This window comes from Strix uralensis, chromosome Z (assembly GCF_047716275.1).
Source record: "Strix uralensis isolate ZFMK-TIS-50842 chromosome Z, bStrUra1, whole genome shotgun sequence".
Taxonomy (NCBI): Eukaryota; Metazoa; Chordata; class Aves; order Strigiformes; family Strigidae; genus Strix; species Strix uralensis.
The window spans coordinates 35,354,967-35,371,995 of record NC_134012.1 but is presented as its reverse complement, the minus strand read 5'-3'; the positions used below and the strand labels follow the sequence as shown (position 1 = coordinate 35,371,995).

The following is a 17,029-nucleotide window of genomic DNA, read 5'->3' as shown; positions in this document are numbered from 1 at the left end:
GTCAGGGAAAACAGTTGGCCTTCTGGCAGTATTGCTTATAGAATATCAGTTGATATCTGAATAGCTTAAAAAAAATATTTTAGGCTCAATTTCAGTTGATGGCTAACATGTAGGTCTTTTGTAAATGCAAGATCCAAATTACTCTAACTGGGCAAGGAATCAAGCTTACCAGTTATAAACAACTTGAGTGTGGGTGAGCTAGGTTTACTGTCTCTATTGGTTTTGGCCAAATTTGTATATACAGTTATACTTCAGACTGAAATTAAATAAAAAAAAAAATCTAATAATTACTTCAAGAGAACTTTCTATACTTACTAGATTCCTGAGCACAATCAGCCTCTAAGAACTGCTCTTAGCTCAGGTACTAGATCATCACTTTCTGTGAGGCTGAACATGCAGTTCGAGTGAGTCCACTATGCAAATCAAACTAATACTTCCTGCATACCAATCATACTTTATGTAAACCAACATTTAAAAAATGCTAATGAAATTTCATCCTTTCATATGTATATATGCCAAATGTGTGTTCTGGAAGGACAGAAGAGTTTAAAAAAACCCAAAAACCCAAAACAACAAAAAATAATAACCCACCACCACCACACACAACACAACAAACTTTAATCAGGCATGTAAAATTTTTATCAGAAGACTCATGAAGAACATAGAAGGAGACTTAGAGAGAGGTATCTTCAGCTTTTTGGTTTGTAAAACAAGAAAGTTGTCACACAACTTTAAAAAATCATTTTACACAGGGATGTTTCAGTAATTTGATGTGCCTTGTACATTCCAGAATGATACCTTAAGCTCCTTTATTCAGAGCTCCCAATCAGATTATGCTTTTCTAAAAAAATCTCTTATTTAAAGTGTAGTAAACTTCAGTATGTTATTATACTAGAAATTCCTAAAGCAATAGGAAGTTTTGACATGCATGAATTAAAATGAAACTGGATGACTTTAAGTGTCAGGAAGCTTTGCAAAGTCCTGGTTAAGTTACAATACAGGCAATACATAAATACATACATACAACACATGAATTATTTCATTATTGTGGCTCTGGACTCCAAGGCCTTTCTTTGTCAAACTACCTGCAACACCTAGATAGGACAAAAGGCTTTCAAAATGTTGGTGAACATACAAATTTAACACAGGCAAGTACTGCAATGTCAGCTTTATGGTGACATTTACTGAGTGAATTATGGGTTTATGGGCCAATTTCAGTTGAGGGCCTGATCCAAAAGTGTGGTGTCTTAAAGTAATGTGGCTTTAAAGGTTCCATGGGGTCCTCTCTAAAAAGCTGTTGGAATTGAAGCAGTTACACCATCTGAACAGGATGAAATGAAATCATTGCATCATCATAATGTCACTTTGCTTTCCTAATATCACAACATGTAGCAGGGAAGCTCTGCTGGTGATTAACCACACTATTCTTGCCTACATTTTTAGTAAATTTTATTACTTACGGTGCATTTTAAAGGTACTCTACCTTCCATCAAAAAAAAAAAAAAAAAAAGCAATTGATGCCTAACAAAAAAGGTTATTTCTTTCCAAAAGGTAGCATTTCTGAAACAAGCCAACAAAAGAAACAATTTATTGTAAAACGGGAAAGATAACAGTTTAGGAAGCAAATTTGTTTCTAAATCTCTTTCTTTAACTGAACTATTACACAAACTGAAGAAAACAGAAGTTATTTGAAAAATCAAGGCTATAATCATGATAACATTATTTTTACCTGACAATGAGGCTCTTTACCCTACGGTGTACTCATTTCACATTTTAAAAATTTGTTCAAATACTAGTTTATTCAACAGGCCAAACTGCTTCAGGGAGCCTAGTCTCTGGAGAAAATAGGTCCTTACCATGATCAACCAGAAAAACTGTGGCTTCACTACATAGTGTGGGTTTCACAGACTTATACAAAAAGTTTTTACACATAATTTTAAAACAACAACAACAATAAATAAATAAATAAATGTTGGGTAAATATTAAGCAGTGTGACTTAAATACGTAAAACCCAATAAAAATAAACATTAAGATGTAACTTGCTGACTGTATGCCCTTAATTCATGTCAACAGTACAGGAATAAAATTATGATTTAAGAACAGCATTATGCTTCATGTCCTAACTCTGAATTTCCTGTCTTTTTATCTCTGCATGTCATACTCTCTAATGTATTTTAAAGGGTCTTTTTTCTCACTTCTTGCATTAACTTTTATACTTAAAGTGCAAAATGCAAACAATCGGGCAATGGAATTCAGTAAACACATGTATTTCTGCAAAAACACACTACTGCAAAAATGCCACAGAAAGGGATGCAAAAGCCGTTCTTTTTTTCCCAGTTGAAAAGGATGCAAACATTCACAATTATAGGAGAAGACAAGGGAAAAGAGCACAAACAAACCAACAGAAAACCAATCTGATTTTATAAATTCCAGAAAGACATAAAGTAAAGGAGACTGCTCTGGTTTACAGCTACCCTCCTTTATTGCTCTCATTATCTCCCTTTAGCCTGTGGATGATCCACCCCTCTACCTGGACAAGTGAGGTGAGATCTGACAGCTGAGAAATCTGCTGTGGGACCAAGGGTGGAGATGATACCCAGCCTTGTGCTCCCATGACCTTCCTTCCAGTCAGTGCACCACAAGCAAAGACTAAGACGAGATACCACATCACAGACGGTCATCTCCTGTGGAGGAAAGTATGCCCACTAGCTCACATTTAATCCTCCGGTGATGGGATGCTGGTCATCTCCCTGCTTCCAGGGGGAAACATAAACCTCTAAACATGAGATTTTGCTTTAAAAACACTTAATGTACATCTTTTGAGGGGAATACTTACTTCCCTGCTATTTTAAACATAGTTTAAAGATAATTCTCCAGGCCAAATCCAGTTAATATCAGCACAAATTTATTTTTTCTTTTTCTTTTCTAATGGGTGCATGTAGTATTATTCATACTACATTGTAAGCGGGGGCATGCTGCACATACATGTATTTCTGAGGCTGGCTGACAAAGAGGCAGACTCCCAGAAACACTGCCCTAGGTCTTACTCTCTTGTCTTTTTTCCCTGCGAACTGGGCAGTGAGCTAGTGGTACAAAGTAAACAAGAAGCTCCACAAAAGACAACAAAAATCCTTCCACCTATCATCCTGATCAGTTGAATTGCAACTCACAGGTAACATCTACACGTTTTGCACTGTTTATCAAAGCTAATGCCTGAAGATCAGCACTGAATTTTTTCCTTATAAACAAGTGCTTTACATACTTAGCTTAAAACACACACCAAACAGGTGTCAGAACATGAAAATAATTACAACAGTATACCTTATAGCATCTAAATTCAAAATGTCAAGAAAATATCAGGAAGATGACAATCTGGATTGCATGGATTCACTCGTCATTTAACTATCTGAACCAGACTCATTCAGGCACAGCTATGCTTTAATCCCCTCCAAAAATTTCTCAGTGAATTCACAGTCTCAGAACAAATAGACATTCCCTTCATGTTTAACCCATAGTTTAGCAGGGAATAATAGAAGCTTCCCAGCTCTCTTTCTTGAAATAACTTCTTCAAAAGGGAGGAGGAAGCACCCTCTGGCCTGAGTAAACGTCCTTGAGTCTGGAAAGAAGTGAATTTGTCTGCCTTTGTAGAGAATATTCCTTTTCTTCTATAAAGCCGGTAAAATTGTGTCCGCAGCTCTATTCTTTTGTAAAAACTTTTTCCCAGGGTTAAATGTCCTGGTCTATAATATGCAGTTCTCAAAATAACAGCCTGTCTAGCACTCCCAATACTTTTATTTCTACTGCAGCACTAGTGGCGTATGTAACAATATACAAAAGTTTCCTTTAACTTGATCTGCTGAAAATGTTGCTTTGAGTGGTGTGGGAAGAAGGCAAAAGAAACAGAGGTGTGTAGAAAACAAGTAGCAAACATATGCGGTTGGTAAATAAAACACCTGGATATTAGCAATGAAACACATTTTGAAAGACCACTGCAAAGACATCTAATAAGGAAAATGTCATCGCGTGGCTGTCTCCCAAATCATAGTTGCCCTCCGCAGCAACTAGGGCCTTTCTGAAATATTCAGTTTCAGGAAAACACAGGTACCATTTTGCAAAGAAAACAAAAGACTAGCTCGTTCCAGTACTTCTCCTTCAAAAACTGAGCAAAATGAAGCGTAGGCATTCACTTCCTTTTTCTCTGTTAATCTGCTGCAGGCACATAATGAATGCAGGATGATTTTTTTACAGGGCAAACCTGGACCTATACTTTAGACTGGTTTCCTTATCCAACTCATTAGCTTCTTTAAATCAACTTCCAATTAGTTGCTCCGGGAGGTACAATTGTTGCACTGGTCTGCGCATTTAGGATAAGAGATTAATTCAGCTTCAGGTTCCAAGTGTCTTCTTTTCAGTCCTGGGAACTGAGGACCCTTGTTTGTGAGCTGGTAGTTCCAGTACCTCACTAGAAACACATTCCTAATGCCATAGAAATGCAAACCATGAAGAAAAAAAAAGGGAAGATTAGCTTCCTGAAAACATGACCCTCCTTTTTTGCAACTCAGCCAATGACTTGAAAGATTTGTTTTGTGCTTAACATCGGAACAAACCTGCGGTCATTTAGGAACTTCATGGTTTCCATTAAACCGCACAGCATGGACATTTGGAATTTCATGGCAACTGTGAAGTGAGAATGTAGATCTTGCTTTTCCAAAGCACTGGCCTCTGCCGAGAGCTAACACCCACACAACAACACTCACTCACATTCCTTAGCCTATTCATGTCATTAAGGAGAATTTAAGAACAGACAAAACAAAGCAACAAAACCCCCACTTAAACCTCTTTCTTAAGCACTTGAAAGCAAAATACAAGTGGAAATGTAGCGTTTAAATGCAGCGAATGCATTGTGTCCATCTACAGTGTTTACACCATTAACTCTGTAACTACGCTGAGAAGCTGAAGTATTGGAAACCACCTAATTACCCAAACATTTACCTCTCTGCAGGTGTAAATACATGGGCCTAATAAGCCTTCCCACTGTGAAAGCAGTTACTTAAATTATATTAAAATATTAAAAACTATTTAATGAGCTTTTTTCCCCTAAAGTAAATTGAGTGTGTGCCTTAACCTGCTTCAGGCAAAGGAAGTTTCAAACATATTGGTTTTGAAACTAGCCATTATTTCCCATGTTGCAAAAACGGCAATTTTATTTCCCAACAGCAAATGAAACTGTCAGGAAAATTTAGATGCAATAAAATTGGGTGGTTAAACCAACATGCTGGATTCGGAATAAAACTGAATTAAAGGAATTAAAATTAAGCATTATGTCAGTCAAACTTTATAAAAACTATTTGAAATGGTGGAGGAGGGATGTTGGGGTGGTGGGGGTTTTTTTGCAAAAGTTATGTTTTGGACTTGGTGAAGTCCACCCGTAACTTCCCATTTTATGTCCATCAACAGTGTCACATTTGAAATTTGCGCAATGAAAAATATTTTGCATAAAATGTGTTGCTTCTGGCAACATTTCTGCCTAAATAAAAAGTTGTCAGGCAGTGTGTGACTTTAGTGGTACAGAGTTTTAAAATGGTGGCTTCAGTCCAAGGCTAGCTAATAACGGCTGACATGCACTGGAATCTTGAGGCCTAAATCAACATTGTTTTCACAGCTGTAATTAAGCCACCTAATCAGAAGCACATTTTGACGGGACAGTTTCTGGAAGCCAGACATTACAATTTCTTATGCCTGGAGCGCAGTGGCTCATGAGAGGTCCTCATTTAATTTCAGGGTGGGTTTTTTTTTTTTTTTTTTAAAAAAGGCTGTAAAATGAAAAGACTATAAAAAAAGCAGTGTACGGCTGTTGAAATGAAGCAGGCCTATGTGTTCATGCCTTGACCAACCCTGCATCCCACCCTCCTTCGGCTCTCTGCCGAGTCCCCAGCTCTCAAGTGGCAGCTGCACACAGTGAGATTGAGGGCTTCTGCCAAAGTCAACAGATGAGCTGGTCTGAACTGGCTCTCTGTGTGTTCTGATTGTAAATTGTGCTGGTGATGATTAGAGAACTCTAACACAGGATGTCGACTCTTAAAACTGTCCAGAGAAAATAAAAATTATTTTTTTTTAAGTTCAGGAATTTTTTTAAACTTCTTTTGTGGCTTGGTACATAGTGTTGTGTCTGTAACTTTCAGATGATTCAAACATGAATTCACACAAATTAAGCAACTATATTATTAAAAAAATACACTGTTACTTGCTCACAGCGAGATCCTTCGTTTGGAGATGTTTATGTAGCAGTGTTGCTGCTGAATGCAATTCTGTGACTAGTACACTCCACCAGTCTTGTGCTTCTACCACCTGCCAGTGGAAGATACCCCTAGACTATCAACTATCTTTGTTGTGTCACTATCACTTCAGGATGTTGTCATACCTGAAAGGGCTAAACTGTCTTGCTCGTTTTCTGGAGTGCAGCTACATTAGTAACTTTAACATAAACTTTCAACCCCAGAGGCCATTGTAAAACTATCAATATGAAGGCACCAGTCACTGGGGTCTGATTACATTTAGTTCTGCATTTTAATTACATATGGATTCTATTAACTGAACCTTTTGCCTTATAGGCAACATTTTAATCAAATTACTATAATTTTCAAATATGTTACAATAGTCTGACAAGTTAAAAGTTCACATACCTAGAATATTGAGTATCAAAAAATTTTTGCATAGAAAATGTGTTGTTGGATTACTGTTAACTGTTTTTGAACACCTTGCTCTAAGTTTCATAATGTGATTTATAACGTTAGTTTAATTTTTTTTATTATTGGTAGTACACAATAAGCAAGTAGTTTAAACTACAAGCTTTATACTGTTTGGTTACAACTATTACTTGTGTAAGCAATATCATGTGACAAGGTGAGCATTTGGACTAGGATAGCTACATTCCTTGGCTCTGCAGCAAAGCTGGCAAGTAACACCCAATTGCTTAAAATCAGGTAAAAAATGCAAATATTTCCGTAAAAAAAAATAGCTTCTGGAAGAGATTACTGCTTTGTGAATTCAGCCTGATAGAGACTTCAAGGTTAGTAAATATTATATGAATACAGCTTTCTATTTTTGCCCAAACTGATATTTCCACTCTCTCATGTCTATTATCATCTCAATAGTTGGGAAATTCTCCTTGTGGGCCTGTCAGATTTTTCTTTACTTGCTAACACTTTAAGAACGTTCATGTTTCACAGTAAATAAACCACACACTGGTGATTAACAGTACTGAACAAAAGTTACAGTTATTTGAGGTCCGTATCTTACTGAGTTTTGTCCTAGACTATTTCCAAGAAAACACTGCAAGACAGAGCATAGCAATAAAATAACAAGTCTGATTATTTTTTGCAAGTCAAATTAAGAACTAGTATCTCCAAATCTTTCACAAAACCAGTTCAATTCTAAATCTTTCAGAAAATCTTTTCAGTTCAACTGTGCATCAGGCTAGCCTGAAGCAGCGGAAAACCCAAGCAGAGTTTTCATCCAGCACTTATCTGTTTCTTGCAACATCTGGGAAGAATTCCCCCAGCTACATCAATCATTCCATGTCCTAACACAAGAGATATGGCTCTGGCCCATGAAAGACGCTCTCTGACATTTAACACGATACCAGTGGAGTGAGGGTCTTTCTCCTATGCAACAAGTGAAAAGGCAAATAGGGCTTTTTTTTTCTGTATAATTCTAAATGTAAGACATTGCATCCCTGTTGGATGCAGGTCTCAGCCTTAAAACACAGACTGAACTGGTGACAAGGAAATAAAGGGTATGGGGAAAAAACATGTAAAACCACTTCCCTGACCTGCCTGGCTAAGTAGGAAGAAACTGTCAGTGGTGTAGTTAACTGGTAAACACAAGAGTTTTAAATATTTCTTTTCTCTCTGCCTCTCCATGAACAGGGTTCAAGTAGATGACGAGAACTAAGAGCTGACTGCTCTGAGTAGGAAGTGTACATTTTGCTTAATGGAGTTCTTCAACACAAAAATATGACAGCATATATCAGTTGCGAGCATCTCAACAACACATATGGATTTTTCATGCATAAGATAATCCTACTTGCTTCTCTCACCTTACCAAAAGCTACAATTTCTGTATTTTCAGTACTTTAAGTGGTATCAGTAGGCATTTTCAGACAAAGGACAGACACAGCCACAACTGTGGTGGAAGAAAAAAGTAAGAATGATGCAAAGCCACATAAAGCAATGAATGATTTCATTTTCAACCTCAGTTAGGAGAAACATCCAAAGTCAACAGTTGTTTTCATGGTTAGAGAACTCTGCTCTTCTTACAGACCTTCACTCCTCTCACCCATCTGAAGCTCACCTTTTCCCTCTTTCAGTTAAAGTTATTCTTTTGGCCCTCCAAATTTCCATTTCTCTAGTGCACACAAAGCTTTTCTTTCTCCATCGTCTTTGTAAATTACTGTATTTCCCCCTTCATTTTCTACTCTCCTTTGATTCTGAAGTAAAAGCAGAAAAAGGAAGGAATATCACCAGATCAGCTACACATTCAGGACCATAACACCTGACCACTTGGAACATAACAGCGGCTTCTTTTGGTTGCCAAAACTGATACCAGAATATTTTAAATTCTTAAAATTCTGACAGCAGTACTGACATCAGGCACAAAAATCTCAGGGCTGAAAGCTATGAAAACACTTTCTGAAGAAGTTTTATAATTAATTATGTCAGTTCCTCATATGTGTCAGGTCACACTGGAAAATACAGTGTCACTGCATCCACTCCCCACAACACTGTGCTTTCAGCAACAAACTCTTTTGCAGCAGATACCATAGATATGATGCCACATGTTGCCCCACAGCACCCACAGAGTAATTGTTTACGACTATATTACACAGTACAGCACTTAAAAGGTCTGAGTTCAAAGCCTACTTATTACTGCAACTCTGAATGAAAGTGCAAGTATAGTAATAAACTAATGTATCTGAAGAAGTAAAATGGATCAAAGCAGCAGAATCCAGTATTGTTAAAGTAACTGGCAAGTGATCATTTAATAGGAAACCTTAAAGCACAGTCCAGTTCATAATGTTTATATTACCAGATATTGCTGAACAAGAAATAGGCAGGGAAAAAGAAATACAAGAACATTTTAGCTGGTATCTTCTCTGCTTACATATAGATCATGTCTACAGTTAGTTAGTACCAGTGAAGTACTTCCACTAACCCCACCTTCTAAGCACATTAAGCTTTCCTAAGGAAAAGCATAAGAACGTATATAGGCAGAGACATGTAAAGGGAAACAATACAGTTTCTTAAATTTCATGGAGAAAATGGCAGTGCCAGTTCAGTACTGAGTTCAGTGCTCAGTGAAATAATTCTCCATCGTATTGCATCCTAGAGGTTGACTGCTGGCTTCTTTGTTCCTCCTCTGGCAACCTACATCCTTATAGTCAAGACTACATATGGCTGTATCAGTGACATCTTAGCTGAACTCTTACTATTATTAGCTCTACCAATTATAGATGTGACCCTTAATGTGGGGATACAGCAAGTTAGGGAGGACGGAATTGTGACTGTGGTACTTGCACTTCAGAGAAAGTAAATTTTAAAAAAACAAGGAAATGCACAGAAATGAAACTGTTATGGTTGCAAAGAAAGACTATTACAAAATGTTAATGGTTTGAGAACAGAAATAAAACCCCTTGCATTTTAGAAATGTAAGGGAAATTTCAGAAGCATTTGGTAAAGAAAAACAAAACAAACAACAAGACAGGAAAAATTAAAAAAAAAAAAAAAAAAAACAGAAAAGAGATACAGAAATAGGGAACAACAGAAAAAAATAAGGTTTAGGTAGAAAACCAATATTTCAGCCATACTAAATTTTAAAGAGTTGCAAGAATGAAAAATGCACAGGGTCTTTCTCTGCACAGAGGAAGAATCATAAGAGATGAGCACAACAGACAGATAGCTGGACACTAATGCAGAGTACAGAGACGTTCTGCTATTGACTCCCCTTCTCCCCACATAATAATTCTCTTTGTAAGCAGTGTTTCCAGTGTTCATCTCACTGTGTCCATCATAATCATATCCCTACCTGTTCCTCTCTGCTGGCATTAGCATGAGCACACATAGCAATCTCAGAATCTAAACACTATTGACTGTGAAACACTATTGAAAGTTGTTGGTCTAGAATGGAGGATGGAGATGTCAATTCAGAGTGTTAGGTAAAAGATGAGAAGTCAGAATCACTGGTGTTGCCTTATGGCATCAGGTTTGGGTTTTTTTTTTACAGTTATCAGCAAAACCCAAATCAAAAGAAGATGAAAAAAGTGGCGTGAATAGAAAGGCAACATAGTTAGCAAATTTCAGTACAAAAAGGTCGATTAGGAAACCAATAACTTCTGAAGGTGGAAAAGATCAATACTGACGAACGGCCCAAACATGAATGCAATGGACAGCTGGGAGGGCAAGAACCTTATGCAAGTAGCATACAAGACATCAAGAGACAGCGACAATATAGTGAGGTAAAACCCAATCTTACAAGGCAAGAGTCCACACATGGTATACACCTGAAAGACTTTTCAAAAATGTGTTTCAGCACTGAGGAATAGGTTACTGTTCTAGAAACACAAACATACAACATATGAAGACCTGCAATTAATACAGTCCAAGTACTGTGTTTGTGTCCTGCATGAAAATTTTTGCCTGCAATGTTACTAGAACTGGATATGTGATTGAGCACGGTGGATTGAAACCAGCAAAGTGTGTACAAAATTCTGAACCCAAAAAGATGCTCATGAAAAGTCATTACTTCCTTTCATTTAAAATACTAAAGCAAAAAAATCTGTTCTACCTTTTCCATACAGAAAGAAATTTAGAGCAAAACTTCTTCCTCAAAATCAGAACAGTATTGGTCGAAAACTTAAAATGTAAGTCACTAAGGAAAACTGTGATGCCTTAAGTTATTAAAAGTCATCCCTGATGCAACTTCTGCAAATATTAGGGACAAGCTTTACAGAAAACCCAAATACTACAAAATATACCATAAACACATTGTTTTCATGAAAAATCTGAGAATCTCTAATTCTTTTTGCCTTTACACAAAAATTTTAAAACACTTTCTATTAATGTTTATGCTTAGGTTCAAATTAAACTGTATCTAAAGGAAGAACTATTGTCTCCAGAGGGTTGTACAGAAGGGCCAACAGATCCTACGACAGTGTAAAAAGTATCATCTTTACATTGATACCGTAGGCAGACACAAATTAGAGAGCCAGGGGGGCAAGGTGTTTGTTTTCACTGTAACATATCAAGCCACTGCATAGCCCTTCATAGACAGGACTAGCATAATCTTTGCTAAAAGTTCTCTCACTCCAAATGAAAGCAAGTTTGCCAAACCTCGCTGCAGCAGGTTTGGCAGACTTCCCAATCCTTAGTACACAAGTGGTCATCTTGATTTAAACAACAGAAACAATCATAACAGGCAAAGGAGCAACCCAATTACACTGGGCACAGGCTCTGCAGGACACATGTAAACTTAGTAGAAAACATAAAGAAAGCCTGATTGGACAAGAAAAGAAGCAATTTCAGTGAAACAATTTCATTTAGTTTGTTAGAAAGGTTGTGCAGTCACAAATAAAAGAAAGCTTTCATTCAACAATTGGCATCTCAAGATTTTAAAATTGAAATTCAGCACTGATTAATATATTTTCTATTTGTGCTAATTTCCCATTGTGCTGATACAATTTAGAAGCAAGATAAGAAATTAATGTAATTCTGTTGGAAACAACCAGAACCACAGACACAGTCTTTGAATACACATTTGCTGATGTATTTATGTCATTTGCATTAGTGATGGCTCTCTTCTTACAGATCTTCTGCTTCAAAAAGAAAGACAAACAATCCTCATTTTCTTTACTGTCCTTTGCTTCACAAGACTAAAAGAAGAGAAAGGAGGAAGGAGAGGAGAACAAAAAAACCCGAACTCCAAAGCTTCCTCCTTTATCCTATGTGGAAAAGGAAAGAAAGATGGAGAAAAAACACATCAAGTGTATGCAAGTTGCACAGCTTACACAGTCTCATTCTAGACATACTTGGTTACATATTTATGACAGTTTATGTGTCTGGCCTCCTGTCTGTGTGACACAAATACATCTGCATTCAGTAATTCCCCTAGAGAGAGATCTCAGATCTGAAGAATCACCTTTTAGCCTTAAACAAGTTCAAGTGTCTCTGTGAGTAACAACATTTTAGACAAGAAATGATTTCTGAAACTGGGTTTTAACCCTGCAACTTAGTGAGAAGTATTATTTGTAACCACAATTGTCTAAAAAAAACATCACATCTCCTAATAAACATTTTGTTTGCATGCACAGTTATTCTGTTTTAACAGATGCTATATCTTGAGATGGTTAGATTCTTCAGATCCAAAATTCAATCATTTATTGTACTGCCAAAACCAAAGAAATCACAATGTATGCTTTTTCAGCGACAGCAGCAATAAACAGATCCTTGTAGAAGATACAGTAGTAAAATTAATCCTTCTGTTAACTATCACCACCCCCTTTCTTTCTGAAAAAGTCTCAGAAGGTTTCTGTTTACATTAGTTTTATTGCTCTATTATGCTTATAATGAAATATTATTGTATTTCCCTACAGAAACTATGCAGCATGAAGGGAGATGCTGGCTAGGATACCACATCCAAATGACAAAAATTACTTGAAAAGCAGACTTACCAACTGCAAGTTCTCACTTTCATCAAGAGAGGCTGGTTGGAGCATGGACTTCAGGGCTGCAGCATGAAGCTGATGAGATGCTGTTTCTCTCACTAACATGTCAATTCTGGAACTTGCAAGTTGGTAGACATCCATAAAACTTTTAATCATGGCCTTCAAAAAGTAAAATAAATCATCAGTGCCAGGCAGGCTGTACTTAAATGCCAAATACCATATATCCAAATTCATTACATAAGACCTAACTTTTATTAATCAGAGAAATGAAACAAAGGTTGGAAGCCACAGAAAATCTCAGTCTCAGGACTTAAACATTAAAAAGGGTTTTGCATTCCTTCTAAAATCTTAAATATTAATAGCACTGGAGCTATATGACTCTGCACCCTAACTAGAATGTGTTTTGGTGAGCTGTTTTCAAACATGCAGTACTGCATTGAGGAGCTGATACCATTTTTTTCTGTATTTAAATACAAGACAGTGCAAGTTCAATTTCTGTTTACAAAGAATCACTACACAGTTTCAGGTAAATGTTCATACTTCCAAAATGAGTTGAAATACTAATTCTCCCACTCCACGTTAAAAAAAAAAAAAAAAAAAATTGTCAGAAACAAAAGAAACACAGTAAACCTACAGACCTGTGAAAGTAAATAATCTGATTACAATATAGCTGGGAAAATATAATTGTTTTCATGTATGTAGTAGAAGAATGTCCCAACCGTGTAATATTGATCAGACTGATAATAAAGTTAGCAGCACAAGAGAGTACAAATAAAGTTACCAGTATTGCCAAATCATATCTACCCTAAATAGTCCAACACTGTTGAGATTATTGGTCTTCTTTACAACTGGTTAATCACATTTTATAAATTATAGTTTTCCCTTCTGAAATGACCTGTAGCAAGTTTCTACTGTAAGAACATATTACAGATAATATGAACTTGGCTTTCTGAATGTAAGTCTGTGGTACAGGCAAAAATAAATTTAGTACCACAAACAGGCATTCACAAATATTTCTACTGTTCTTTCTTTGTTCTGAAACACACTACTGCTTTTCAGAATAAAAGTTAACATAGCTGAAATGAACCAAGTTATTTCATTGTCAAGTGTAGAAAACAGCAGTGGCAAATTAACACCATCATATATTTTCTCATCAGACAGAATATCCAAAATGTTTTACATACTATGGTGCTAGTCTAAAAGTGTATTCACATGGCTCTAAGTCTGCTGCTGTCAGCTCTGATCCTGCTTTTAAAATTCTTTGTCCATATTCAATGTGACTAAAACGCTGCAGCTCTTCACAAATAAATCCAAGCAAGAAAGTGGATATATCTCACACTCCATATAAAACTGCCTGAGAGTATTCATATGGCAACTGCCCACATGTTAAAAATTAGACATATGTTAAAACAGGTCTACGGACAGGGCCTGTGACTCATAAACAAGGATTACACCAATGCATCATAACAAACTGTGTCTCAAATCTCAAAGAAAAAATTCTTACATGTTCCTTTGATTACTTCCCACATGATATTTAAAGGTATGACTGAACTAGAATGCATAGAGACAATTCCTTACCTTCATTTTACCTCTGCTACCACAAAACTAGTGAACATATACAGCTTCATCCTACATCTCCAGAGCCAATCTAAGTCCATGCAATTATCTGAAACAGCAGTTATCAACTCCTTGCTGCTCAACTCAGCTATTTCATTTGTTCTCTTGTTTAATGAGTTTGAAAATTTTCAATCTAGGAAAAAGGTATTCATTCATGAGCTTTTATTTTCAGACATGGCAAGTACTTTTTCTAGATTTTTTTTTTTAGTACAGAAGGAAGAAATTTCTCAGCTATTAATGATTTATTACCAATGTGGCAGGTAGCATTTATGCACCCACAGGTACACACCCCTTCCAGTATATCCCAACTTCCTAGCAAAGGGTCAGGGTCAGTTTAGATTTCTCCCACTGAGGACCAAGTTAGGGAAAACAATATTTTCTGGTCTTCCAGTGGGCAATGTGGAGTCCTTGATAAAGAATGTGCAGAACATTTATTCTAAATGCCATCTGGAGGAAGACAAATACTTTGGGTTTTTAGACACGCCACTGGGAGGCATTTATTTACATATGATTTTATGTCACTCACGTCAGTCACAGATTAAGTCACAGATCAAGTCACAGATCTGTTTTCCACCATACAAATCTTCCACTTATTAGAAAGCTTAAAACACATCTCTAAAGGAGTTCAGAACTTAAATTTAGATCCCTACTTGCATGTTACAGATACAAATATTATCTGCAGCTCTGGAAACTGTTCCATGATCAACAAAGTCTCTTAACAGAGAAGGCACATCAAGTTCTACAGAATTTTCTTCCTCTCCTTCTACGGAGTATTTTCTTTTAAGTACACATAGCAGTAAAATGTATACATACTTTTAAAGTATACACAGCAATAAGATACTTCAGCAACCCTACTGATTAATTTTTATAGCATAAAATTTTACATTCATACACATCTGCAGGAGCTGCATTTAAGTGAGCACTTCTGGGTTTGAATGTGGTGGTAATACTGACATGTAAAAACTGTGAACAGAACTTAAACAGTAAAAATACTTAACCAAGGAGGCCACAGCAATAGTGGGGCTGAAGAATACTAATTTTTAACATTAAGGCCCTATGTGTCTCTGCTTAAGTAGGGGGCTTGGACCAGATGACCTTCAGAGGTCCCTTCCAATATCAACCAGTCAGCAAATCAGTGAGTACAAAGTCTTTCTAAGGATGGAACATGATACAAGTTAATAATGGTTGAAATTTACATAGACTGTCAATTTTAAAAGCAGAAATTGTAATTAATTACTCTGCATTAATCGAAGAAAAATAGGGATTAATCAAACAACTGAATGGCTTTTTTTCAGTGACCTCTTCCCTTTCCTTTTACTCCACACAATGCCTTATTTTATAAAGGATTTCGCTATTATTTAAAGTTCTACATCATGTGTTACTAATATGGCAGAAGCCAATTATAATGGTAGGAGTGTTTTCAATGTCAAAAGTGTCTTCAATGTGAGAGGAGACCCATGCTCCAACACTTAAGTCAAGACACAGGCAGCTTCATGAAAACAGATGCATGACTTTGCTGGATAATTGGCTAGAACTCACAGGATAAAAATACATTCATAAGGTTGGCAGGGGAAGAGGATGCTTTTACGCTGAAGGTGCTGGACGAGGCACAAAATTTGCAAGAGTGCCCAAGTCGCATTTTCAAATATAACTTTCAATGCACAAGTTATTTTAAGCCTAAGTACTTCTAAGGATCTTTCTTAATGAGTATTTATAAATTTAAAACAGCAACCCCATCTAGAAAACCCCTATGAACACTTTAACTATCTTTGATGCCAAAGAAAATGAGAAAATTTTGAAAAACTCAGGTAAATGCTATTTACATGATAAAGAAACAAAGTATTTTATATTTCAGATCCTTATTTATTTAGAAAATGGGACTCTGAAGATTCTGACCATTGCACACCTGGCTGTTTTGCCTGACTCCTCAGCTTGTAAAAACAAGGTCAGAGGACAGGAGCATTGCAAAACCACATACGTGCAGAGATATCTATCAATGCTCTAATACCCTGAATATACATAGATAAGCACATAAATAGATAAACGAGAACATATATAAAATTTTAACAAAAATTAAATGTTTTGCTTTAAGTAAAATTAACAAACTAGGTTTATTTCAAAGCAGCCACAAGGAAGAAGGTACTTATAACCTGTTCAAAGATGTCTCATCTGAAATAGGAGGGTATGCATAAAAATTTCTGGCTTAAGCTACAGGTTGATGAAGCTGAGAAACCTGAATTCAGAGTAAAAATGAGACAAACTAATTTGATGCTGTTTATAAACTAAAAATGAGCGAACTGCAGAGCAAACCAGCAAAATTTAAGCTGTGCTTTCTTTCTGCAGATTAATCTTTAAAAGGACTGAGAACACTTAACAGAAGTCCTCCAGAGAACACGTAAAAACAGTTTTTTCTAAAATGTTGTTTCTATGAACTTTTGAATAACCAATCATTTCCTTGTTCTGTACACCATTTCTAGAACCAGTAATTTTAAGGTGCACAGTGCTATAGATGCTGCAGAACAGCTTTTGCATGTATTACTAGCTATAAATTTACAATGACTTGAAGACTCCAATTTTCAGGAGTACTTTATTTAAAGTGAAAAATAGCTAATACTGACAAATTATACAACAATCTTTACAGAATGTGAAACAAAAAGAAAATAAATTTTTAAAAAAATTAATTTATGAAATGC

At 36.3% G+C, this 17,029-nt stretch overlaps 1 protein-coding gene across 3 annotated transcripts in view; it reads right to left on the bottom strand.

Moving 5' to 3' along the window:
• Window positions 1-17,029, bottom strand: part of CCDC171 (coiled-coil domain containing 171) — a 152,661-nt gene that overhangs the window by 13,734 nt on the left and 121,898 nt on the right. For all 3 annotated transcript variants that reach the window (XM_074857223.1, XM_074857222.1, XM_074857221.1), the window contains one exon: window positions 12,726-12,878. In XM_074857223.1, the coding sequence (XP_074713324.1) occupies window positions 12,726-12,878 (153 nt within the window). The remainder of the gene's footprint in view (window positions 1-12,725; window positions 12,879-17,029) is intronic.